General features: G+C 38.6%; 1 protein-coding gene across 5 annotated transcripts in view; it reads right to left on the bottom strand.

The window, feature by feature from the left end:
* Positions 1 to 25,801, bottom strand: part of PPP4R4 (protein phosphatase 4 regulatory subunit 4) — a 102,249-nt gene that overhangs the window by 56,109 nt on the left and 20,339 nt on the right. For 3 of the 5 annotated variants that reach the window (XM_019462159.2, XM_019462160.2, XM_019462158.2), the window contains exon 3: positions 11,088 to 11,190. The exons of the other annotated variants lie outside the window; for them this stretch is intronic. In XM_019462159.2, coding sequence (XP_019317704.1) covers positions 11,088 to 11,190 — 103 coding nt within the window. The remainder of the gene's footprint in view (positions 1 to 11,087; positions 11,191 to 25,801) is intronic. 5 annotated transcript variants of the gene reach the window in all.

Genomic DNA, 25,801 nt, shown 5'->3' with positions numbered 1-25,801 from the left:
TTCTAGAAGTTTTATAATTTTAGTTTTTAACAGGTTTACAATCTATTTTGAGTTAATTTTTGTGTATGGTATGACGTATGGACTTTTTTCCCAATTAACCCAGTACCTTTTGTTGCAAAGACTATCCTCTCTACACAGAACTGCCTTTGCTCTTATGCTGAAATCAACCGGCAATGTATATAAAGGACTTATTTTTCCTCTGTATATGTCCCACTGATTTGTCTTTATATAAATATGACATAGTCTTAATTGCTGCAGCTGTATATTAGGTCTCAAAATCAGGTAGCAAAAAATCCTCCAATTTTGCTTTTCTTTTTCAAAGTTGTTTTGGCTATTTTTGGTCTTTTATATTTTCATATGAATCTGAGAATTAGCTGGTCATTTCCTATCAAAAATAAAGGAATAAAAACAAAAACCTAACATGGTGGAATTTTTATTATTTTACATTAAATATATAGATTGATATGGGAAGAACTGACATCGTAACAGTATAGAGTCTTCTGATCCATGAACATGGTATACCTTTGCATTCACTTAGTTCTCATATTATTTCTCTCAGCAATGTTCTACAGTTTTCAGTATACAGACCTTACATATCATTTATCAGATTGAACCCCAAGAATTACATATTTCAATGCTACTGTGATAGTTTAAGAAAAACTTCAATGTCCAATTGTTTGCTGCTAACATAGAAATACAATTGACTTGTATATTGATCTTATATCCTCCAGCCTTTCTATATTTACTTAGTAGTTCCATTATTTTTCTTATGTAGATTCCAGCATAGATAATAATGTTATCTGACAAAAAAAAAACCCACAATTACTTCTTTCTTTCTCTGCAAGTGAATGCCTTTCGTTAATTTTGTTGCCATACTGCATTGGCTAAAACGTTCAGTATAATGCTGAACAAGGTGGTATTAGTGGACACTCTTGGCTTGTTCCTGAACTTAGGGGAAAGCATTCAGTCTTTCACCTTTAAGTATAATGTTACCTATGTGTTTTTCAAAGGAAGCTCCTCTCTAAGTTTGCTAAGTTTTGCTAAGCTTCGTTTTGTTTTTCAGGAATGACTGTTAAGCTTTTGTCAAATATTTTTCCTAAATCTACGGAGATGATTAAAAGGTAATGTTATTTTTTTTCTTTTTCCTTTTTTTTTAGTTTGTTGATAGGATAACTCACATGGATTCATTTTTAAATGTTTAACAAACCCTAAATTCCTGAAATAAACTCCAACTGGTCATGATGGATTATCCTTTTTTATATGTTGCTTGATTTGATTTACTGGTTTTCAGAAGATGTTTTCATGTAAGCTCATGAGGGATATGCATCTGTAGTTGTTTGTTTTGTAATGTCTGTGTCTCATTTGGGCATCAGGGTGATGCTGGCCTCATAAGATGACTTGTTCTTACTTCCTCTCTTTTCTAAATGAATCTGTGTGGAATTGTTATTTCATTTACATTTACCCTAATTTTTTACCATTTCTGGTACTCTATTTCTTCATGTAAACCCAATGTCCATCTCTTATCACATCATTTCTGCCTCAAATATCTCCCTTAGCATTTCTTGTAAAATAAGTCTGGTACAAAGAATCCTTTCAATCTCTCTTTGCCTAAATAGTATTTTGCTTTCATCCTTGAAAGGTATTTTCACGGGGTACAGATTTCTTATTGACTTTTTTTTTCTTGCTTTTAGTACTTCTAACACTCCATTGTCCCCTAATCTGCACTATTTCTGGCCAGAAGTCTGCTTTACTCTCACCTCTGTTCCTCTGTTTGTAATGTTTCTTTCATCTCTGGCTGCTCCCGAGATTGTTATGTTTTACTTTCAGCAGTTTGATCACAGTGTGCCTGGTGGTGGTGATGGTGGTGGTACAGTGTGTGTTTATCCAGCTTCAGGTTCTCTGGCTTTTGGATCTTTGGTTTGTTGTTTATTAACTTCAGAAAAGTCTTGACTATTATTTCTTCAAATAGTTCTTCTTTTCTCATTCTGAGACTCCAATTGCACATATATTAGACCACCTGACATTGTCTCAAAGCCATGTGATGCTCTCTCCTGTTTTGTTTTTTCTACTTGGTTCTATCTTTGTGTTTCAGTTTGGATAATTTCTACCTTCAAGTTCACTGATTCTTTCCCCATCTGTGTCCAAACTGCTGATGAGCCCATCAAAGGAATGCTTCATCTCTGATGTTATCTTTTTTTAAAAAATAAAGCTTTTAAAGTAATCTCTACACCCAACATGGGGCTCGAACTCACACCCTCGAGATCAGGAGTCACGTGCTCCACGGACTAAGCCAGCCAGGTGCTCCATCATCCTTTTTATTTCTAGCATTTCCAGTTGATCATTTTATAGCTTCCATCTCTGCTGAAATTCTCTGTGTGTCCATGGAGATAGCCTGAGGAAATGGGCAGTGTTGCGTTCCCGTTCCCTTCCCCAAGCAGCAGCCATTCATCACCGCACTGGCATCAGCAAGGGAGAGTCTCTCCAATCTCCTGTCCTGACCCCTAAGGCAAGGAGGCTTGTGGAAAAGAGCCTGCAAGTGGGTGCAAAGTTCCCTTGTGTCTGGAGCTCCAAGTTCTTCTAAACTGATATGCTGCCCACGCTCAACCTTTCAAAACCTGTCACAATTTCAGCTGATTTTTTTTTTCTAACAACCTTATGTGGTGGTCACTTCTTCTATAGTCAGTCAAAAGTCAGTGTCCCTGTGTCCCATCTTTTCTCAGAGGAGCTGCTGCTCTTTCTGAATGTGGTTTTCTTGGTTGCCTTGTGACCACTTTCGACAGGCTCAAAAGAACTGGTGACTGAATGGACTCTGTGACTAAGCTATTGTTGTCGGACAGGAGCGATGCTTTCTTGCACACTTCCACACCCTAAGTACAAGTGGAACTGACGGCTTTTGTGTTTGAGCCCTGAGTAGTCCTTCCTCTCTTACAAGCTTACCTAAATATTTAAATGAATGCTTGCTGTACTTTAGAGTTTCTAGATGTTCTGATTTGAGAAATTTCTAGGATATTTAGTTCATCACTGCCAAAAGGTTACTTAATCCATAAAGCTTTACATCAAAGATGACACACCTTTATTACAGTATAGTATGGAAATACCTGCCTTGTTTTATAATTTTGCAAGGACTGTAAACAAAAATGTCTATAAATGATCCTTCATATCACTCAAATGCCTTATGTCAGAAACAATATCCAAGTAGTAACAGAGGTTGCACTATCACAGAAATAAAGGATCTTCTAATTAAGAATTTCAAAAGTTCTAGCTGATTTTTATGGTAGGGTAAAAATAACAGATGAATGACTAAGAAGCACATGTGAGAACACTGGTCTCCAACAGAATTCACTGAAAGGAAATATCTTCAGGTATTCGGAATATCAGCTAATATAACATTTTATGCATGCCCAGAAAAACTATGTACTCAGTAAATGTTTCCACTGAATTTAATTATTGTAAAATAATTAATGATGTTAATCTGTTTTGTCTGTAAGCATAAGTAGATAAAAAGACATAACATAAATATGATTTTCAAAATGCATATGGGTCAATGTACTTTCATTTTTGAACTACAAACCACAGAAGAAAAAGTAATTTGTATCATGTTCATGTTCCCTAATTCCTTTAGTTAATATTGCCTCTTTTTTTTCCTTTCTTTTTTTTAACGAATTAGAAAAAATATTATATAATTTTATGCTTCCTAGCCCATAAAACCTCCTAGGTAGGTCAATTCTAACCCTTATGGGTTGTTTTTCATCAGCTTCCATTACAGGAATTATTTCATTTTCTTTCTTCACATTAGAGTGTCCCTAAATCCTTAGCCTGTCAATAGAGTACTAACAGTGGGCTTTTTATGACCTGTACAGTATCTGGAACACCATGTTCTGATTATTTATAAACGTGTTGCTTGCACAAAATCCTTTTGCTTTTCTCAGGAGGGAACTTTTAACTTATCTCAGAAAACACGACCTACAGTGAGGAAGACCCGTACTTTTACTTTCGAGCTGCAAATGAAAGAAAAAAGTAACTTGTATCATCTGTTTATCCTCTTTAATACCTTCAGTGAAGACTCTCTCTTTTGCTTGGTGAACTGTACAAATAAGTTATGTAATTTCATGCTTCCTAGAGACCTCCCGACAAAATATTCATAGTCATACGTTGACTCTTTGAAGCCTGCATTTTCTCAACTGTGAAATGAGAATAAATATGTCATGTAGAGTTGTTATAAGACGTTTAAAAGGATGTGTCTGAAGTATTAAGCACAGTGCCTGGCCCACAAAAAGTGTTCCTTCTAATTATCATCGGCTATCCACACATCTGTACCGCCTGAAATAAGACTTGAAAAGGAAGTAAAGCTAAGCTTTTTTTTTTTTTTAATGTTCATTTATTTTTGAAAGAGACAGGGACAGAATGTGAGTGGGTTGGGGGCAGAGAGAGAGGGAGACACAGAATCCGAAGCAGGCTCCAGGCTCTGAGCTGTCAGCACAGAGCCCGATGTGGAGCTCGAACTCACGAGCTGTGAGATCATGACCTGAGCCGAAGTCAGACGCTCAACCGACTGAGCCACCCAGGGACCCCAGTAAAGCTAAGCTTTTTATTCACATACATCTATATTTACACAGAAAAGATTTAAAATTTTGAAAATGAAATCTTTTTTTTTTTTTTTTTTTTTTTTTGTTAGATCTACCTATATTCAGGGGCACCTGGGTGGCTCGGTTGGTTGAGCATCCAACTTCAGCTCTGGTCATGATTTCGCAGTTCCTGAGTTTGAGCCCCACGTCGGGCTCTGTGCTAACAGCTCAGAGCCTGGAGCCTGCTTCAGATTCTGTGTCCCCTCTCTGTCTGCCCCTACCCCACTCGTGCTCTGTCTCTCTCCTTCAAAAACAAATAAACATTAAAACAAAATTTAAATCTACCTATATTCAGTAGATATAAAATAATAATCACATTGGCAGAAACTTGTATTTTTTTCTATTATTTCCATTAATGAAAATAATGTCATGTAAAATAACAGTAAAACTAATAAATCTTTCGAGAATCAGGTTGGTAGACCACATCTGCTAATCTCAAATGACTACATTTCATACTAATTAATTATGTCTTTTTTTATCCTTTCATTACTATGCATCTCTCTCCCACTCCCCCAAAAAAGCTCTCTCCAGGACCACAAAGCAGCATCATACCATTCCACTGACAGTCTGTTTTTACTTCTCATCCAAGAATGCCATCAGTGGATCAGGCCAATATATCATTGGTCTTTCAGGCAGGCACTTACAGTCTCCGAACATGAAGTTCAATCAATGCTCATTTTTAAATCACTGTTGGGTGCCTATTAGTTTGCCAAGCACTGTTGCAGGTTCTGGGGGTACCATGATAAATCAGACTGTCAAAGTGTCCACCCTTAAAGGAAGAAAGAGAAAAGAAAGGCAGGTGATGAGTTCAGAAAGCTAGATGGGATCGGGGCGCCTGGGTGGCTCAGTCAGTTAAGCGTCCGACTTCAGCTCCGGACATGATCTCGCAGTCCGTGAGTTCGAGCCCCGCGTCAGGCTCTGTGCTGACAGCTCAGAGCCTGGAGCCTGCTTCGGATTCTGTGTCTCCCTCTCTCTGACCCTCCCCCGTTCATGCTTTGTCTCTCTCTGTCTCAAAAATAAATAAACGTTAAAAAAACAAAAAAGAAAAGGAAGAAAGAAAAGAAAGCTAGACGGGATCATTTTATGGAATGGTAAGGAGTTTTATTCTGACCTGAAGTGAGAAGTTACTTTTATTAGTTTCTTGTGGCTGCTGTAATAAATTACAACAAACTGGGTGGCTTAAAACAACAGAAATGTATTCTCTCACAGTTCTGAAGGCCAAAGTTCCTAAATCAGTGTTATTTAACCAAAATCAAAATGTTGGCAAGGCCACGCTCCTTCTGGAGGCACTAGGGTAGAATCCATTCCTTGCCTCTTCCAGCTTCCGGTAGTTGCCCATATTCCTTGGCTTGTGGCCACATCACTCCAGTCTCCGCCTCCTTCACATGGCCTTCTGCGTGTCTGGGTCAAATCCACCTCTGCTTTCCTCTTATAAGGATACATGTGACGATTTTTAGGACCTACCCAGATAATCCAGGATAATGTCCCTATCTCAAGATGCTTAACTACATCTGCAAAAACTCTTTTTCCAAATAAGAGAACATTTTTAGGTCCCAGGGATTAGGACCTGATCTCTTTGGGAGGCTATATTCTGCCTCCCACACCACTTAAGCAATTTTCATGCAAGAAGATATGATTGATGCTTTGAAAAGATCTCTCTGAAGGAAAAAAAATAACTATGTGAGATGATGGATGTATTAATTAACTTGACTGTGGTAATCATTTCTCAATGTACACATATATTAAATCATTACGTTGGTACACTGTATATATAATTCTGTTTGTCAAAAAAAAATTGTAGATTGTTCCTAGAATAAATAAATAAATAAATAAATAACCTCTATGGCTGAGTGGGCTGGGGGGGGGGGGCGGGGGGGGGGGGCGGGGGGCAAAGTAGAAACAATAGGTCCAGCGAGGAGGCTGATGTGTAACCAGATGAGAGCGGACTGAGGCTTGAGAAGTAACATTATATATTATATATCTGCTGCAATCATGATCAGCTAATGCGAAGGTTGTGTAATAGTTAAGAGGGGGGACTCAGCAGCCAGACTTCCTGTTCAAACCCAATTATGCCACGTGCTAGCTCTGTGACCTTCGGCAAGTTAGTCAAGTAAGGTGTTTCCTCTTCTATCAAGTGATCCTTATAGAATTGCTAGGAGTCATCAAAAAACTAAAAATGCACAAAGTGTTGACAGAGTACAGTGCCTGACACGCAGTAAGACCTCAGCAAATGTTAGCTATACTTATTTTTATTCGTTCCTGATATTGCACGTTCTCTAATATATAATTTTATGCAGTAGATTTTTGGGTCCCCAAATGAGTGGAAAAACAAAAGAATTCAATAACTCAACAGGCAGAGGCATTTTTTACAATTCATTATAAAAAGAGTCACTAGTAATTAGCCCATGTAATTATTATTATAGGGGGTAATTACATCATTACCACTTTAATTTTATAAAGGACCAGAGCATTTCAGACATGTATCCTAACAATCAAATTCTTTCACTTCTAGCTAACCAGAAGTTTAAGTCAAATATTGAAATCTAACATTTAAATAGATCCCAATTTATTGTGGAAAAGACTTAATCAATAAAGACCACAGACAAAAATTACTGGTTTTCAAAAGATGATACCCTAGGAATTAAGTCGTATAACATGAATATATTGTAACAACTGTATTTAAAAGTGTCTCCAATCTTGGAAATTTAAGTTGGAGATCAAAATACTCTTTCTTTCTGGATTCTTACTTAAATTTAACCTTGAGGGGTGCCTGGGTGGCTCAGTCGGTTAAGCATCTGACTCTTGGTTTTTCAGCTCAGGTCAGGATCCCCCCAGCTTTGTGGGTTCGAGCCCCACTGACAGTGCAGAGCCTGCTTAGGATTCTCTCTCCCCCTCTTTCTGCCCCTCCCCCGCTCACACTGTCTCAGTCTCTCTCAAAATAAACATACATCCCTACATAAATACATACATACATACATAAATTTAACCTTGAGATAAATAACCTCATAGCATTATCATTTGCTGTACGCTTTGGATAAAATTTACAAAGTGAACTGTAAAAATACTACAGATCAGCTCAATTCAAATCTGATTCTATTTCTACCATTTTTAACCTACCTTCATCCCTAAGACAGTGAAAAGAGCAATTATTTTAAAAACTATTTTGCAGTTAATATACTATTGTAAGGATGAAATGCAAATGCAATACAACAAAAAGAAATTAAAATAGCATTGGTAAAATGTTATATTAAATAAGACCAGAGAAATCTTCATTATCACTGTATCTGATGCTCTTTATGGTAAAGATAAGGTAAAGGGGGAGCTCTAAAAGTTTATACTATTGTTGCAAAGGTGCTAACCATCTCAGGAATGATTAGTTTCTTACACAGAATATTTATTGTACTTATCTTTAAATTCTCTAAAAGTAAGTCATTCATAGATTAATATTAGTAAGTATGTAAATGACTCTTCCCTGTGGATTTAATGAACGACCAACCGAGATACGCAAACCCAGCAGAACCATACAGATGCTCAAGCCAGAAATCCGGAAGGTATCTCTCACTTCCCACACCCAACTCATTAGGAAGTTCTGTTCTGTTCATTCTACCTAAATCATTGTGTCTCAGACACAGCCACTACTCTCCTCTGTCCCAGCTAGCTGGCCTAATCCAAGCCACCTTCACCTATCATGAGGACCAGTGCTACACTGTCCTCATTCTCCCGCTCCAAGCCACTCTCCACACGATTATCAAAATGATCACTGTGAAATGTAAATGGGACAAGCCACCGCTCTGCTCAATGGCCTTCCACTGTCCCAAGGAAGAACATGTCTTACGCGCTCGGTCGCTGACCATCTCTCTAACCTCTTTTCAAGTCACACCCCACCATCACCCACTGCGTTCCAACCACACGTGCCTCTTCCGGCCCCAACCAGTTCCTTCCTCTTAGGGCCATCTGCTGCCTCTTCCGCCTGGACCACTCATTCCTGCCTCTTCAAATGGCTGCTTCCTCCGATCCCTTTGGTTTTCAGCTCCTCAAAGAGGCTTTCTTTGACCTCCCAAGGCACAGTAGGTAATCCTGTCCCTTCACCCTGTTTTTCATAGTCACTTACTTGTTTAATGTCTGTTTCCCCCACTCTGGACTGTAACTGCCTTGAGGGCGAGTTCTCTGTTTTGCTCACCTCCATTTTCTCAGGCCTCAGAACAGTGCCTGGCACATGGGAGGGACTCGGGAGATACTCGGGAATGAACGAGTGCCATTATTACTAATTATTAGTAGTAGTAATATTATTACTATTATTATTGCTCTCATAAAGCCCAATATGCTTAATTCTTCACTAGTTTTACATAAAGTCAGCATCACACTATTAAATAGTCTCCTATGATTGTTCTTTAATTGTTCTCCAGAGTCTTTAGGCCCTTCTGACATAGAATCTTATCTGGGACTGTCCACCACCCTTTTGGTATCTTTTTTAGGACAAAACAGGATAAATGAGAGTCCTAAATAAACGGCCACTTGTTGACTAAAGAAATGAGTGAACGGGCGCCTGCGTGGCTCAGTCGGTTAAGCGTACAGCTCTTGATTCCGGCTTGGGTCACGATCTTGCAGTCATGAGACTGAGCCCCACGTTGGGTGCAGAGCCTGCTTGGGATTCTCTCCCTCTCTCTCTCTCTCTCTCTCTCTCTCACTCTCTCTCTCTCTCTCTCTCACATTCTCTCTGCCCTCCCCTCCTCCCTCAAAAAAAATAAACATTTTTTTAAATAAAATCAGCACTAAATAAAGGCTTTCTTATTTCTTAGTACACATTCATTAGTATACATTTTCTTTATACCCATTTATTCAGTTAACCTTCTATATTATGGATTAACTTTAATTACCTTAAAAGCTTATTATAATCTTACCTTCTATAACTCAGTTATATAGTTTTAGCAGATTTGATTCTTTGTATAAATACACTGTATATATGAGCGTGCGATATTTTTTGTGCGGTCCCACGAAATTAAGATTTTTCAGGAGTTACTACTTGACTTTACTGTGAACTCATTAACAAAAGTATTTTTTCAAAATAATTTAGAGACCTCTAAAGGTCACTATTCTCTACCCTTCACCTTTTATTCTTGCTTTATGAAACCATGAATGCTCAGTATGCTGTCCGTGAACCAGATTTAGCATGCTCAACACAGAGTGCATTGGATGCTCGATATTTTTAGCTTTAAATCTAATTGACTTGCCTACAATACTCTCTTAGTCAAGGGGACCTAACCACCCGATCCCTTCTACCATAGTTTAGTTGCCACTTCTAGGTGTCATGCTAAGAAGCTTAGGTAGTTACTGTCACTGAAATTGAATGTGGAATTAAACTGGGATGGTGCAGACTTGATTCCACTGAAATTACAGCATGATGCTGGGGAAAACTGCTATGGAAAAGTCTGATTCATTTTTGAATCACATGCAAAACCAAAATAAGCATTTTCTCAATTCACCACTGTACCCAGAAAAAAAATTCATATTGCCTGCACGGAAATGTGGGCATCTTGTAAAAATAACACGCTATATCCCTGACCTAAATCACAGCAACTAGAACCACGTTATATATGCCTAAGAATAAAATTCAAGAATACACTAATAACTGCAGTATTTTAAATACATATAAAATAATGACAAAACTACAAACAAGTTATAACCAAACAGAAAGCCAAAGAAAGTATACAAAAGTCACTATTAGCAACCATAGTCCCCATTGGTATATAACCTCCCTGACCCCGTGAACAGATAAGCTCCCTGAGGACATACAGGCTGTTGTCTGTTTTGCTCATTCCGGTTCTTACAGATAAGAACAACACTTTGCACACAGCTACAGATAAGCAACAAATACTATGTATCAAATATTTAATATTATATATTAATAATCAATAGATATTAGAGAAAAGAATGTTCTGATCAAAGATTTTTGTTTAAAGCAGGAAAACTTAATTCTGAAGGAATATAGGAAGCAAGAAGCATAAAACTAAAAATGTGATGGCCACAATTCAATCTTTATTTGGTGATTCTGTAGAAGTCACCAGAAGGTAATTATTAGGAATAATAGTTCAATTACATTTTCAGTGTTGTAGAAATACTATTAATATACATTTAAGTCAACAGAATACCAAATAAGACAGCTATGATTTCATAAGACTAATTAAGGTATTTTTGAGCTACTGAAAACCTAACTTTATTAAATAAAATGTCTCTGAGAAAATAACTAAGAAACATTTACAACTTAAGGTCTGTATTCCTCCGTTTTCATCAGTTAATTTCCCTAAATATTGTCATCATAATTCAAAACGTGTATATTAATGCGTCCTCCACTCCGCGATTAGGCACAAAAGATCAGCCACCCAAAGCTCTGAAATTTCCTGACAACGACAACTGTGCTACTGGAAAAACGGTAAATTCGAATCTTATTTTGTACCAACTTACTCTAACTTTCGGCAAGACTCTCCGAAGTGTCTCAGCAGGATTCTGTCGCACCAAAAATGGAAGATTTGCAATCACACTTGTTCCTTGGATATCTTGACCAGCACTTACAAAGAAAACACAGATTTAAAATTTGTAATTACAAGCCAAATGCCTGGGTTACAACCATAAAAGGCAGGGATTAATCTGCTTTTCATGATAAACACTCAGACATTTGACAAAGTTTTAAACTTGAAACAGCATTTAGTTATAAAAGTAAAACCAGACCGAAATTTCATTAAGCAAATCTTATAACAAACGCATGAAGATATTAATCACGCTTATGCTAAAACACGATTCTCTCTCTACATACAGGTCTTAAATCTAAAAGTCTTGAGGCCATTTTTAAATACTTACTTTAAAATTCTACCTCATGTTTCCCTGTGATCTGCCAGTTTACTCTACTTTCTAAAAAAAATACAGAGATGTAAATTTTCACCATGGCTAAGTATTAACCATAACCAGAGCAGGGATAGCAACAAAATAGACTACTGCAGATTCACACAACTTTTTTCTGGCACAGTGAAGTCACTGTTGCACTAGGCTGACACTAAGAGTTGCCAGAAACTTCTGAAAGGTATATTCAGTTTCCTTAAAAGTCAGGGAGATGTATTTATACAGTACCTTTTAGATATAACATTCATTAGGTCACTAAGCCCGTCCCAGAATAATCTCAGTGACACTCTACGGGCCTAACTAGCTTGTTAAGGGTGTTCAGATTCTTCTGAAAAACCATTTCCGTGCAGAAAAGTCTTTGTTGTCAAAGCATTAGCTAAGCAACATGTGCATGTACCTGAAATGTGCATTAAAAAGATACCTAGTAAAAGTGGCATCACCTCATATGGAAATGCTCCTTTTTCTTACCCGATACCACCTGACGTGTTAATTAATTGCTGATGCCATGATATTCATCTTAATTGAAATGACTTTTACTTATCTCTTCAAACGGAACTTTTTTGATTCTCTGTAAGACCTCAACATGGTTTCTTAAAGGACTTCTTACAGTATTACATTTACGGGCTGCCAAGTTTAATAAGTTCTGTTAAGAAGAAGCATATTCTGATTCTACCCGGAGCTGCCCCACTGTGAAGAATAGCTTTCCCCCTGTAGCAATATGGGAGTGAAATATAGGTCAGCACAATCCTCTCACTATCCTTGACGCTCTCGAAGTGCATGCTTTAAAAGACAAAAAACCGAAAAGGAAACGAGTAGCGAGTGAAATGGGGGACGTAGGCCAAGATGAGAAGATCAAAAAAGGGAAATTAAAGTTGCATATACTACGGGTGCCCCTTGAACAACATGAGGGCTAGGAGTGCCCTCCCCCAACACAGTCAAAAATCGGCATATAACTTTGACTCCCCCAAAACAGAACTACTATTGACTGGAAGCCTTACCAATAACATAAATAGTTGATAAACATATATTTTGTATATATATTATATACTATAATCTTATAATAAAGTAAGCTAGAGAAAATAAAATATTCTTCATAAACTCATAAGGAAGAGATAAATACATTCACAGTACTGTAAGGTATGTACTGAAAAAAGTTTGCATATAAGCGGGCCTGTGCAGTTCAAACTCGTGTTGTTCAAGGATCATCTGTACTTCTAGTGGGTCAAGTGGTGGCCTTCCATAAGACATGTCTGCAGCCTAACCCTGGAACCTGTGAATGTTATCTTCATTTGAAAAAGGATCTTGAGACCAAGAGACCATCCTGGATGATCCAACTAGGCCATAACCCCAATAACAATTGCCCTTAAAAGACACGCTCAGAGAAGACAGAACGGGAGAAAGAAATCTGATCACAGAGCAGAGACGGGAACAATGCCACCACAAGTCAGGGGATACCAACAACCCCCAGAAGCCGGAAGAGGCAAACAACAGATTCTCCTTAAAGCCCCACTGACACCCACATTTCAACTTGGTGATACTGATTTCAGACTTCTGGCCTCCAAACCCATGAGAGACTAAATCTCTGTTGGGTTTTTTTTGTTTGTTTGTTTTTTTAATTTTTGTTAACTTTTTTTTCAGATGCAAAAACTTTTTTAAGTTTATTTATTTATTTTGAGAGAGAGAGAGAGAGAGAGAGCGATAGCGCATGAGTGAGGGAAGGGCAGAAAGAGAGGGAAGAGAGAATCCCAAGCATACTCCATGGTCAGCACATAGCCCGATGCAGGGCTTGATCTCACGGGCAGTGAGATCATGACCAGAGCCGACATCAAAGTTGGATGCTTACTATCAACAATCGCCAAATTATGGAAAGAGCTCAAATGTCCATCAACTGATGAATGGATAAAGAAGATGTGGTTTATATATATAAAGGAATCCTACTTGGCAATGAGAAAGAATGAAATCCTGCCCTTTGCAACAAAGTGGATGGAACCGAAGGATATTATGCTAAGTGAAAGAAGTCAGAGAAAGACAGATATCATATGTTTTCATTCACATGTGGAATTCAAGAAACTTAACAGAAGACCATGGGGGAAGGGAAGGGGAAAAAATAGTTTCAAACAGAGAGGGAGGCAAACCATAAGAGACTCTTAAATACAGAGAATAAACTGAGGGTTGGTGGCGGGGGGGTGACATGAAGAGGGTAAAATGGGTGATGAGCATTGAGGAGGGCACTTGTTGGGATGAGCACTAGATTGTTCTATGTGAGCGATGAATCATGGGACTCTACTCCCGAAGACAAGAGCACACTGTATACACTGTATGTTAGCTAACTTGACAATAAATTATACTTAAAAAAAAAAAAGAGTTGGACACTTCACTGACTGAGCCACCCAGGTGCCCCTCAGATTCAAAAATTCCTAACAAAATATTAGCAAACAAAATACAGTAACATGCAAAAGGAGAAATTATAAACCATGATCAAATGGGTTTTACTCCAGGGATGCGAGGCTGGTTCATTATCCAAAATCGGTGTAATCTATTATATTAATGGGTTAAAGAAGAACAATACGCATGATCATATCAATCAATGCAGAAAAAACATTTGACCAAATTCAACACATGAACACTGAAATTATAAATACATTACATTTGGAAAATGGAAAACAAAAGTATGAGTTTAACACAATTTATATCAAAAATCTAAACAAGATTTTTGGGAGACGTAGACAAGATATTTCTAAAATTTATATGGAAAGGCAAAGTAACTTGAATTCTTGAAAAGACAAAAATTATACAAATGGAGAACCAGATTAGTGGTTTCCAGGGTTTGTTAAAGATGGGTATAGGGTAGGAGAGAAATGAACATAACTATACAGTGATAGAAATCTTACCTATCTTGATCATATCAATATCAATATCCCGGTTGTGATATTGTACTATAGTTTTGCAAGATGTTCCTATGGGGGAAACCAGGTAAAGGGTATGTGGGGATCACTGTATTATTTCTTACTACAGTATGTAAACCTGCAATTATCTCAAAATAAAAAGTTCTACTTTAAAAAATCAATCGATACGACAGAATTCTTTAAATACATGAGCATCTCAAAAGATGTAGAAATCTGACAAATCTAGCATTCATTAGTGATTTAAAACTATCAGCAAACCAAAAAATCCTATGAAAGAAAGAATGCCCTTCAGATAAAGGGCATCTATGAAAAACTTACAGCTTACATCATACTTAATGGAAGAATGAATGCTTTCTCCCTAATCGGGAACAAGAGAAAGATGTTCACATTACCACGTTTATTCAACATTGTGTTGGAGGTTTGTGTTGAGCCAGGGCAATAAGCAGTAAAAAGAAATTAAAGGCTTATGGATCGCAAAGAAAAAAGTCAAATTGGCTTTGTTCACAGACAACATGATCGTCTACAGCAAAAATAAAAAATTTATATGGAGATGCAAAGGATCTGAAATAATCAAAGCAAATTTGAATACAAACAAGGTTGTAGCAGAGCTAATACTATCTTATTTCACAACTTATTATAAAGCGACAATAAACAAGATACTATGGCACTGGCATAAAGATAGTCATGTAGATCGATGAAAAAGAAGAGAGTGTCCAGGAAATAGACCCAAATTGAAATAAGTGATTGATTTTTGACAAAGGTGACAAGATGATTCAATGAGGAAACTGATCATCTTTTCAACAAATGATGTTGTCACAAATGGATAACCATATGTACAGCATAATGAAACTCTCCCCAACCTGAAGCAATATATAAAAAAGTAACTCAACGTGGATTACAGGCTTGAATGTGACAGCCAACACTGGGGCGCCTGGGTGGCTCAATGGGTTGAGCGTCCGACTTCGGCTCAGGTCACGATCTCGCGGTCTGTGAGTTCCAGCCCCGCGTCAGGCTCTGTGCTGATAGCTTGGAGCCTGCTTCGGATTCTGTATCTCTCTCTCTCTCTCTCTGCCCCTCCCCTACTCGTGCTCTGTCTCTCTCTCTCTCTCTGTCAAAAATAAACAAACATTTAAAAAAAAAGAGCCAATACTATAAAACTTCTAAAGGAAAACTTAGCAGAAAATCTTAGTGACCTTGGGTTTGACAAATACTTCCTAAATAGGACACAAAAGACATAAATTATAAAAGAAAAAAATTAAAAGAACTTCATCAAAATTAACAACATTTGCTTTTCAAAGGCACTGTCACAAAAACAAAAAGGCAAGCCACAGACTGGCATAAAATATCTGCAAGATGGATCTCCAACCACAACTTCTACCTAGAATATACAAAGCACTCAAACTAAATAATAGTAAGAACATCCAAAACAAAACAAAAAGAACATCCAATAAAAAACAGACAAAAGGTTTCAAAACTTCACCAAAGAAACTCTACAAATGGCAAACGATCACATCAAAAAGGTGCTCAACAAAACTGATCACTAGGTAAATTCAAATTACAACCACAAAAGATACCACTGCACATCCACCAGAATGACTACATTTATAAAGACTGAACGTACCAAACGGTGGCAAGAGTAAGAACTCTCATCTACTACCAATGGAAATGGGAAACGGTACAACTACTTTGGGAAAGTTTGACAATCTCTTAAAAGCTTACACGTACGCCTACCAAACAACCTAGATTTTCCACTCTTAGGTATTTACACTCAAGAGAAACAAACGCATGTATTCACAGAAACACCGGAACACGAATACTTCTCACGGCTTTATTTGTAATAGACAAAAACTGAATGAAACGACCCAAATGCTCACTAAAAGGGCAGGCAGATAACCAAATCCTAACATATCTATACAGCAGAATACTATTAGCAACAAAAAGGAATGAACTATTGATACACACAACATGGATGAATTTCAAAACAATTATGCTGGATGAACGAAGCCGTGTTAAAAACAACACATACTACTGTATGATTCCGTTCATATAAAATTACAGGGATTGCACATTAAACTATAGGGACAGAAAGCAGATCAGCCATTGCTCGGACAATGGGGGAAAAATGAAGTTGGGATTACCAAGGGGCGTGAGAAAAGTTTCAAGGGTGACGGACAGTTTTATTATCTTGATCATGATGAAGATTTCATGGGCACATACCTATGACAAAACTCATCAGATTGCATTTTAAATATGTGCAGTTCTTTGCATGCTAATAATACTTCATTAAATCTGTACAAAATGAAGGATATAAATACAAAAAGACTGATAGAAGGCCACCTAGGAAGACGGCAGCAGTAGACACATAGTTTTTAAAATTTTCCTGAATTCACCATAAAAACAGAGCAACTAGGAGAGTAAAATAAAAAAACTCATGCACAACAACATAACCAAGTGATAAGATTTCCCACATAAACCCAAGACACATGCACATATGGACAGCAGCTAAAACTATGAACGATTTTGAATAGCCAGTACCTAATGAGCTCAATGTGTCCATAATAATACCTGAAAGAGCTCACCCAGTCTTATCCTTATGAGTTCTCAAAACATCTAGAACAAAGGCCCACACTGAAGAAAAATTCTAGGAAATAGAATCTGAACTCAACAGATCACAAAGAGAAGACAAGGTCCAAATAAATGTAGAGACATGGAGCCCAGAAACCTCAGAAAGTAAGGCATCCTATTTTGAACACAAGCTAGAAATATATGAGGGAGCTCTAGAATCCTGAAATCAGAAAAACTACCCTAAGGGGTGCCTGGGTAGTTCAGCAGCTTAAGCATCCAACTCTTGATTTCAGCTCAGGTCATGATCTTGAGGTCTGTGAGCTTGAACCCCGCATCAGTCTCTCTGCTGTCAGCACAGAGCCCGCTTGGGATCCTGTCTCCCTCTCTCTCTGCCCCTCTCCCCTCAACTCTGAAAAATAAACAAACATTAAAAAAAAAGACAGTGAAAGACAGACATGCCCACAAACAGCTAACTATAAACTACTATTTCTCCGCAAGCAAAAAAGAAAAAAAGAAAGAAAGAAAACATGTAAGGTATGGGGGAAAAAAAACATGTCATTCATCATTATGAAAGCTCAAAATCTGGTGACAGAACTCAGGAAAGAAATGAAAGAAAATATTTCAAAAAACACTAAACTAGAAAGAACACAAGGGTGAATGAATACATTAGATAATGCCCTCAGAAAAATACAAGGTAGAAAGCAGAAAAATTTTTAAGTACAAGAAGATGAAAAAGATTTGAGAGAAAGCGATATAAAAGGTAGGCAAAGAAGACCCAACTCCTACTTTTAATAGGAGTCCCCAAAGAAAAAATCCAAAGTAAGGGATGTGTTTCAAAAAGAAAAAATTATAAAACTTCTTTTAAACAAAAAAAAGATTCAAAAGAGCACACCATTTACCTGAGAGAATCAATCTAGCATCACCAACACTGAGATGTACCGGACTTTAAAGCAAAAGAAAATCCTTTGGCAACATCACCAAGTTACTCAGAAATAAAATCAGATTGCCATTACATCTTGAGAGCAGTGAGGTATTAGAAAACCAAATTAACAGCCTACAGGTAACACTGCTTACCGTAAATAGGACGTGAGAAAACATACAAAGAAAGTGACCCCCCATTGTAAGCACCATCATCTCTAACACACATAAAATCTAAATTTAATTTCTACAGATAACTTATGTCTGCCCCTTCTCCCGCTCAAGGAGAAAAATGCGTAAGAAACCCTACTTTACGCAAGGTAACTATTAGCTGAACCGTACGAGGTTGCCAACATTAGATATTACCGACTTCCAACACTGGTGATTTCATGTCTCCAATTTATACAGTGAGCTCAGCAGGAATATATTAAGTCAAACACCTCGAGGAAGTGTGTACGGGTTGGTAACCACAATATGCTAGAGCAGTGGTTCCCAAACTTTGCCGTGTACCAGAATCCCCCTGGGGCACCTGTTAAAACTAGGCCCTACAGTTCAGGGATGAGGATTCAGTAGATCCTGGTGAGGCCTGAGAACCTGATTTCTAACAAGTTCCCAGGTGATGCTGATGCTGCTGCTCTGGAGACAATACCAGGAGAGCTACCATGATAGAGAAAGAATTAAAAATTCAAAAAAATAATAACGATAAAAAGAGGACACTGCAAAATCCTTCACGTTTTTTAGACTCGCTGAGTGAAATAAACCAAGGGCACAGCCGCCGTCTGCCCAAAGGAAGCAGAAGGCCCACCTGATGTGGAGTAATTTGTTCACCGCTGTCAGTCCTGGCACCAGGGCTCCTCTTCACAGTAGGAGTGTTCCAAGTGACGTGGCGGCCACAGTTAGCCGCCGTGGAGTAACATGTAGTCTACTCAAATGCGCATTAGAGACAAGCACGCGGAGAAGTGTGGGACGGGGATGTGGATCAGACACAGGAGACGCAGCCAAGAGTAGACTTGGCCAGATACTAAAGTGAGATACTGAGCTTGCATGCCTGGAAATGTCTTGGGTGCTGTGCACCTGCCACCGTCCCCTGCTGACTTTGGTCACCGGATGAATAAACCACATATGCGTGGATCTATGCGAGCCTCACTGATTGGAACGAGCCCAAAGACAATCAGATCTAAGTCACCAGCATAAAATTCGGTTTATTGATATAGGATATGTAATTTTAAAATAAATGTTTCATCGATGTTATAATTTTTTTTTTTTTTTTTTTTTTTTACAAAGTAAGATTCCTAGACTTCAAAACCTACAACTTTCAACTGAAAGGCACAAGGAACCATCATCCTGGCTACAAAATGAGCTGTTCCTCCTTGCCCCAGTTGTGCTATTCTTTGGCACATGTTCCCTTTCTAGAATACTCACTCCGAAACAAAGAGGACACAAGCCCACTCAGCAAACCATTCCCCTAAAACTAAAAAGAACTGGGTTAATCATCTAATATATACACTAGTGGCTAAAAAGGAAAGAGGAAGGAAAAAAAAGACTAGTTAAATAAATGAATTTAGGACAGCTATCTTCTAAATTCTAAATTAATGTTACTAATTATCGTAGTCCCACTGGGAGATGCGCCTATTATAAAGAGCCATTTATAGTCCCATCTTCAACCAATGAAAAACAAGCCAATCCACTCAAGCATTTTTTGGTGTAATGGTTTCAGTCTTCCTGGTCACCAATGGTCACCATGCCATTGTCATGGATAACCTCAGCATTCAGGGGAATAGCAAACAGCCAGTTCTTGACCCCCTCTAATCCAATGAGGTTCCGCCCAAATTTTACGTTCTCCAATTCTTAGCACAATATCTAGCACGCAGGAAAATCTCCATAAATATTTGTTCATTTAAACTGAATTTGTCTCCACTTCACATCAGCAGCCATGGTCACAGGCTGGATCTTACACCCTTACCTAGAAATGCTCATCTCTAAGAGAGTCTCAAACCCTGGGATCTCACTTGCTGCCCATACACTCTCACTTTTCTATTTCTCTATTGCTAAATCCATTTTTCACCTTCATCCCACTTCTAACTCAGCAATTCCTTCTAATTCTCCAGTTTCCAATATTTCTCCTAGTGTCTCTTTCTTTCTCCCCAGCCTGAACCTGCCTGGCTGTTACTCCAACTACGTACACTCTCACCAATCACCTCCTTCTTCAATTCTCCTCCTCCCTGGAAGCAACAACAACAAACATAGTATCTAATACTCTGCCTGCCCCGCATTATGGTCAATGAGCTCCTCACCCGCAGTCGTATTATTTAACTCTTGCAATCTCATGAGGTCGATTAGGTACTTTTATTAGCTCCATTTTATAGATGAGGTCAGTAGGATTTAGAAAGATTACCGCACAGAGTTACCCAGGCTGTACAACTCCAAAACCCACGCACGACATGGCCTCTCTCTTCCAACCTGTGCCTCCAGCCAATACCAAACTCATCCATCCGTGTTCTCCGTCCCATTCCTGCCCCTAAGCTGTGGAGAATTACTAGAGAAACTGTATAACTAGGTTGTGTAATGCTTTTTAAAACATATGATTTCAAAAAAAGCTGACCCTCGATGATGCTGGAGGGAAACAGAGTGATCATTTGTGGGAAATCAAAAAAAGGACCATGGCAATGCAAGCTGGTGCAGCCACTCTGGAAAACAGTATGGAGATTCCTCAAAAAACTAAAAATAGAACTACCCTACGACCCAGCAATTGCACTACTAGGCATTTATCCACGGGATACAGGTGTGCTGTTTCGAAGGGACACAGGCACCCCCATGTTTACAGCAGCACTATCAACAATAGCCAAAGTATGGAAAGAGCCCAAATGTCCACCGATGGATGAATGGATAAAGAAAATGTGGTGTGTGTGTGTGTGTGTGTGTGTATACACACACACACACACACACACACACACACATATATATACAATGGAGTATTACTTGGCAATCAAAAAGAATGAAATCTTGCCATTTGCAACTACGTGGATGGAACTGAAGGGTAAGGTCAATCAGAGAAAGATAAGTATAATATAAAAACAGGGAGGGGAACACAATAGAAGAGACTCATAAATATGGAAAACAAATTGAGGGTTATGGGAGGGGTTGTGGGAGGGGGGGATGGGCTAAATGGGTAAAGAGCACTAAGGAATCTACTCCTAAAATCACTGTCGCACTATATGCTAACTAATTTGGATGTAAATTTTAAAAAATAAAAAATAAAATTAAAAAAAAAAGAGCAGACATGAGGCAGCACTTCTGTTTATCTTAGCTAGCCTAGAGGATGAGACAGATATGAGGAGTAACCTCAGGGTTGATAAGGCAACTTTTCTTTCATTTACCAGCTCCACTCTGAGCTGCTTTGCCTGCAGCACAGTGGTCCATACTCCAATTCACCAATTTACCTAACCTGGCCCTATTCTCCTGTGAAAGCAGCTTTTCTGCTTTAGTACTAAATTGGGGGTACCTCCATCTTGAATATCTAATCTTGTTTATTTCATATACCTATGTATTGGGCACCTTTGTGCCATTTCTATTTTAGGCCTTTGCCTCTCCCTATTTTAGGGGCTCTGCAACCCCTCTATTTTGGGGTGCCATTGTACCTCCCTAATCCTGGCACCTTTGCACGTCCCTATTCACGGGGTGCCTTTGCACCCCCTATTATTGGAGTGCCAATCTGGTTTACCTAAACTCAGGTGTGAGCATTTTATGACTTTATATTTCTTTATGCCTTATCAACCCACTGGTGTAAACCCAGGGGTTTCCTAAGCTTATCTCCCACAGATTTTATGTTATATAGGAGAAAATAAAGTTTGAAAAAAATGTATTTCCTCACCATTATAGAAAAAAAAAAAAAAAGGACCAGAAATTCTTAATATATTGTATTGCCCAAACCACTTTCACGAACATTATCTTGGGTCCCCAAAAATAATACTATCTGTGCTAGTTTAAGAAACACATGCCCTGGGGCACCTGGGTGGCTCAGTCAGTTAGGTGTCTGACTTCAACTCGGGTCATGATATCACGGTTCGTGGGTTTGAGCCCTGCGTCGGGCTCTGCGCTAACAGCTCAGAGCCTGGAGCCTGCTTCGGATTCTGTGTCTCCCTCTCTCTCTGTCCCTCCGCTGCTTACACTCTGTCTCTGGCTCTCAAAAATGAATAAACGTTTAAAAAAAGAAAAAGAAAGAAAGAAAAAGAAACCCATACCCTTCCACAAAGAATAGAGCCACATGTTTAGAAGAGATCCGGAGACTGACAAAACCACCTTGCCTCAACCTTCTAAGGGCTCAAAATCTAATGAGGAAGACAGATGTACACACTAAGCAGTCTGACAATATAGCAAAAACTCCTATCTCTTTTCCTAGCTGGCCAACCCTCACTGTGTATTTGATCCTAAACCACTGGAGAAAGGGAGAGGGGAAGGAAGGGAAGCTATCCAAAAACTGATGACATAACACGATCAGTCACTACTAGAGGAAATTAATCGGAGAACTCTAGCTTCGCTGCTGTTAAACTTCGTGTAGGATCTTAAATGATTTGTATATACACAGTCTGTGATCCTAACCCTAGCAGCTCTCATTTCAAACTCAAAAATATAACACAGAAGCTGTCGATAATGTGTTTGAATTTATAACAAGGAAGCAGATGCCTTACAGGCCTTGTTTTGAGTTTGCAATGAAAAGTAAACCTCACGTAGTTGACATTTAATTCTTTCTTTACCCAAAGTAAATCATTTAACGATTTGTTTCAAGGAATACAGCAAAATAAATTAAATGATGAGCTCAGGGAATTAAACTTCCAAGAAAGACAAAACCTTCTTAAGGCAAAGATGACTCAGGAATCTAAAGCAGAAGATGCACAATACCAGCCCACAATATCAGTAATCTTCCAAATGTGGCATATTTTCATATGTTAGCACCATAAAATTGAATCCTTAATAATGTTATACCTTCAAAGTATCAATCTAAAAGGTTTATATAGTTAGGGAACCATTCAACCTTGCTTAGACATTATGCTTAGAATCATAGAAGCATATTGTATTTTTTAATAGCACCAAAGAGTAAAAGTAAAATTAACTTTTAAGGATCTACTATGTGCCAGGCAAGACACTTCACATAATCACAATAATCTTCACGATGTAGGAGCAATATATTTCTATCCTTACTTTACAAATGAGGAAAACTGAGGCCGGGGGGGGGGGGGGGGGGGGAGGGAGTGGCCGCGGATGGGAAGCAACCTACCCAAAGTCAACCAACTACTGAAGATTAGAGCCAGGTCGGATTCCAACCTATGACTTCTAAGCCCAAACCTAACCTATGGCTGCTAGACCCAGGATAATGTCACATCATAAGAAGGGGCTAACCCGTCAGCCTAAAAATGTCTCCAAGTTGATAATGCTGCAAGAGAAAAAGTCACGTGATTTACCGAGCAATACTCATGTTACAATAAATTCTTTAACTGACAATTTCCACTCTCTTTTACTATCACAATGTCACATCAACAGAGCCTGCAGAAGGTGCGTGTTCAGTGCGAAGAAGAGACAAACTCCTCTCTTGATTGAACCAAGTCCTACCAGTTCTACAGAGAGTACTTCCTTTTGAGTGGCTCTCCAGCTTCATGTATCAACAGAGTTCCCTTCCCCTTGGTCTACCAACAGAGGGACAAACAGCCGTCTGACTCCCCAGGTATGCATCTTGGGATTACATTCACTTCCCCTTCTCCTTCACACCCCACATCCGATCTCATGCAGTTTACAAGATGAGCATTATCCTTACTTGTCCTGGTGGGGAAAGAACTTATTAAGGGGCAATTACTAACTAGATCGAGACTATATATGACATTAACTTTGATATGTTTTTATTTTATTATACATAAATATTATTAAAATTTAGGTTCAGTTTTATATATATATACACACACGCACACACATATGTGTATATATTAATACATACACACACAAAAACGTGTATACATGCCAGGTCACAAATTTAAAATGTATTTCTTTCTATGGGTCATGTTAAAAAAAAAAAAAAAAAAAAAAAAAAAAAACCAGTAGAAAATGATTGCTCCACAGAGGACAGATTACAAAGGTCTGCCCTAAATAAATAAGCTATAGCAGATGCGTTGAAAGGTATGCAAAATAGGAGTTCAGGAATAACTATACAAACTTGAAAGACTTCTGGGAACAATGTAATCTCACTATTTTTTAATCGGTCTTTCTACTTCTCCATTAACAGAGTAGTAAAAATCTTTTTAAAAATACTTTTAAGGAATATATAAACATAACAGGACAGAGCAGGGGAGAAGGGATAGCGGAGAACCAGCTGGTTTATATAGCTGCCAACCCAGTAAGCAAGAAACCCGAGAGGGAAAACAGAATAGTAAAACGAGACAAAAGCAGGCCAAATCCCTGGCACCTACAGGAAGAAAAGATGATAAGCAGCCATCACAGGAAGGGGAAGAGACCTGATTCCTTAACCTATAGAACACAGGAGGACTGATATGCTCAATAATTCAGGAAGTACTTATAATCAGGACCTGCCGGTTCCGGATTCTCCAACATCACCCAATGACACTTTCTGCCTCGCCACAGACAGCGAACGCTAAGTGCTTATTATACACTGGACAGTGAACAAAGCCCTGACAGGCATATGGTGGGTACAGGAGACACGGCCCTTGCCTTATTAGAGCTTCGCAGTCAGAGAAGACAAGTAGTAAACAACAATCAATTCAATCATCTCAACTGTGTCAAGATCTATGAAGGAACAGTACAGAGTACTACTGAGAACATCACTTAACTTAGAGGCCAAGGGGGAGCTTCCCTGAAGAGCTGAGACCCCAAAAATGGGTAGAAATAGGTAAAAGGGAGAGTAGAGGGAACAGTATATTCAAAGGTTCCCTGCTAGATGGGATTCATTCAATCGTTTATTTATAAAGATGTACTGAACACTTACGATTTGCCAGTCACTGTGCTCTGGAAGTAGAAAGAAAACAATAAAAACCAAGCACTCTGATTCTGTCTAGCTAAATTAGAGTGGAAAAAGAAGAAATGGCTTCTTGCAGAAATAAGATCAACAGGACTTGAGACAAAACCAATTGCTGAGGAAGAGTACAAAATCATTCCCAGGTTTCCCTCCAGTATGATTTAAAAGGATGGTCAGGCTCCAGTAACAAGAGAAGGCACATTCAGATAAAAGGTGATGAATTCAGCTTGGGGCATGCTGAGTTTGAAAAGCCAGCAGGCCATTCTGGAAGAGACATCCTAGTGGACACACTCAGCAAAGAGACCTGGCCTATAGTTCACATGAAAAGCCCAAGGCTACAGCCACAGATTTGGAAATTACGTCATGGAGAGGATCACGGAAATCTAGGGGTGGATAATATGACCTGGAAAGAGAGTCCCTAACAATATACAGGGGTTCCTGTTGGCTCATATTACAGCAAATGAGGCACCAAATTGGAGGAAATGTAACACAAACAAGTCAGTTATAAAATTTAAAAGCTCCTCAGTCCACCCAAAATCAATATGCAAAAGCTGCCTGAAATGGTGCCTTTTCTCTAATGCTAATGATAGGACTGAATGGAGTATGTTGGAGTGAAGAGGGCCTAAAGAAAGCAGTGATCACCCCCAGGAGATAATTTCCAAATCTGTGGAAACATAATTCACCTCCTCACACTGTGACAATCAAGAAAGCAACATCTATAAAGACTATGGAAGACGTTCAAGTCAACCAGGTATCACTGTCAGGGTCAGGACAGTATCTCTATAAAGCAAGAATCTAATTTAAATAAAACAACAATTCTAGCAGTTTTTTGGTGGAATCTTTTGGGTTTCCCATATAGAGCATCATGTCATCTG

Source organism: Panthera pardus, unplaced genomic scaffold, assembly GCF_024362965.1.
Source record: "Panthera pardus isolate Hobbes unplaced genomic scaffold, ASM2436296v1 HiC_scaffold_24, whole genome shotgun sequence".
Taxonomy (NCBI): Eukaryota; Metazoa; Chordata; class Mammalia; order Carnivora; family Felidae; genus Panthera; species Panthera pardus.
The sequence above is the reverse complement of the archived record's forward strand: the minus strand, read 5'-3'. Positions and strand labels throughout refer to the sequence as shown.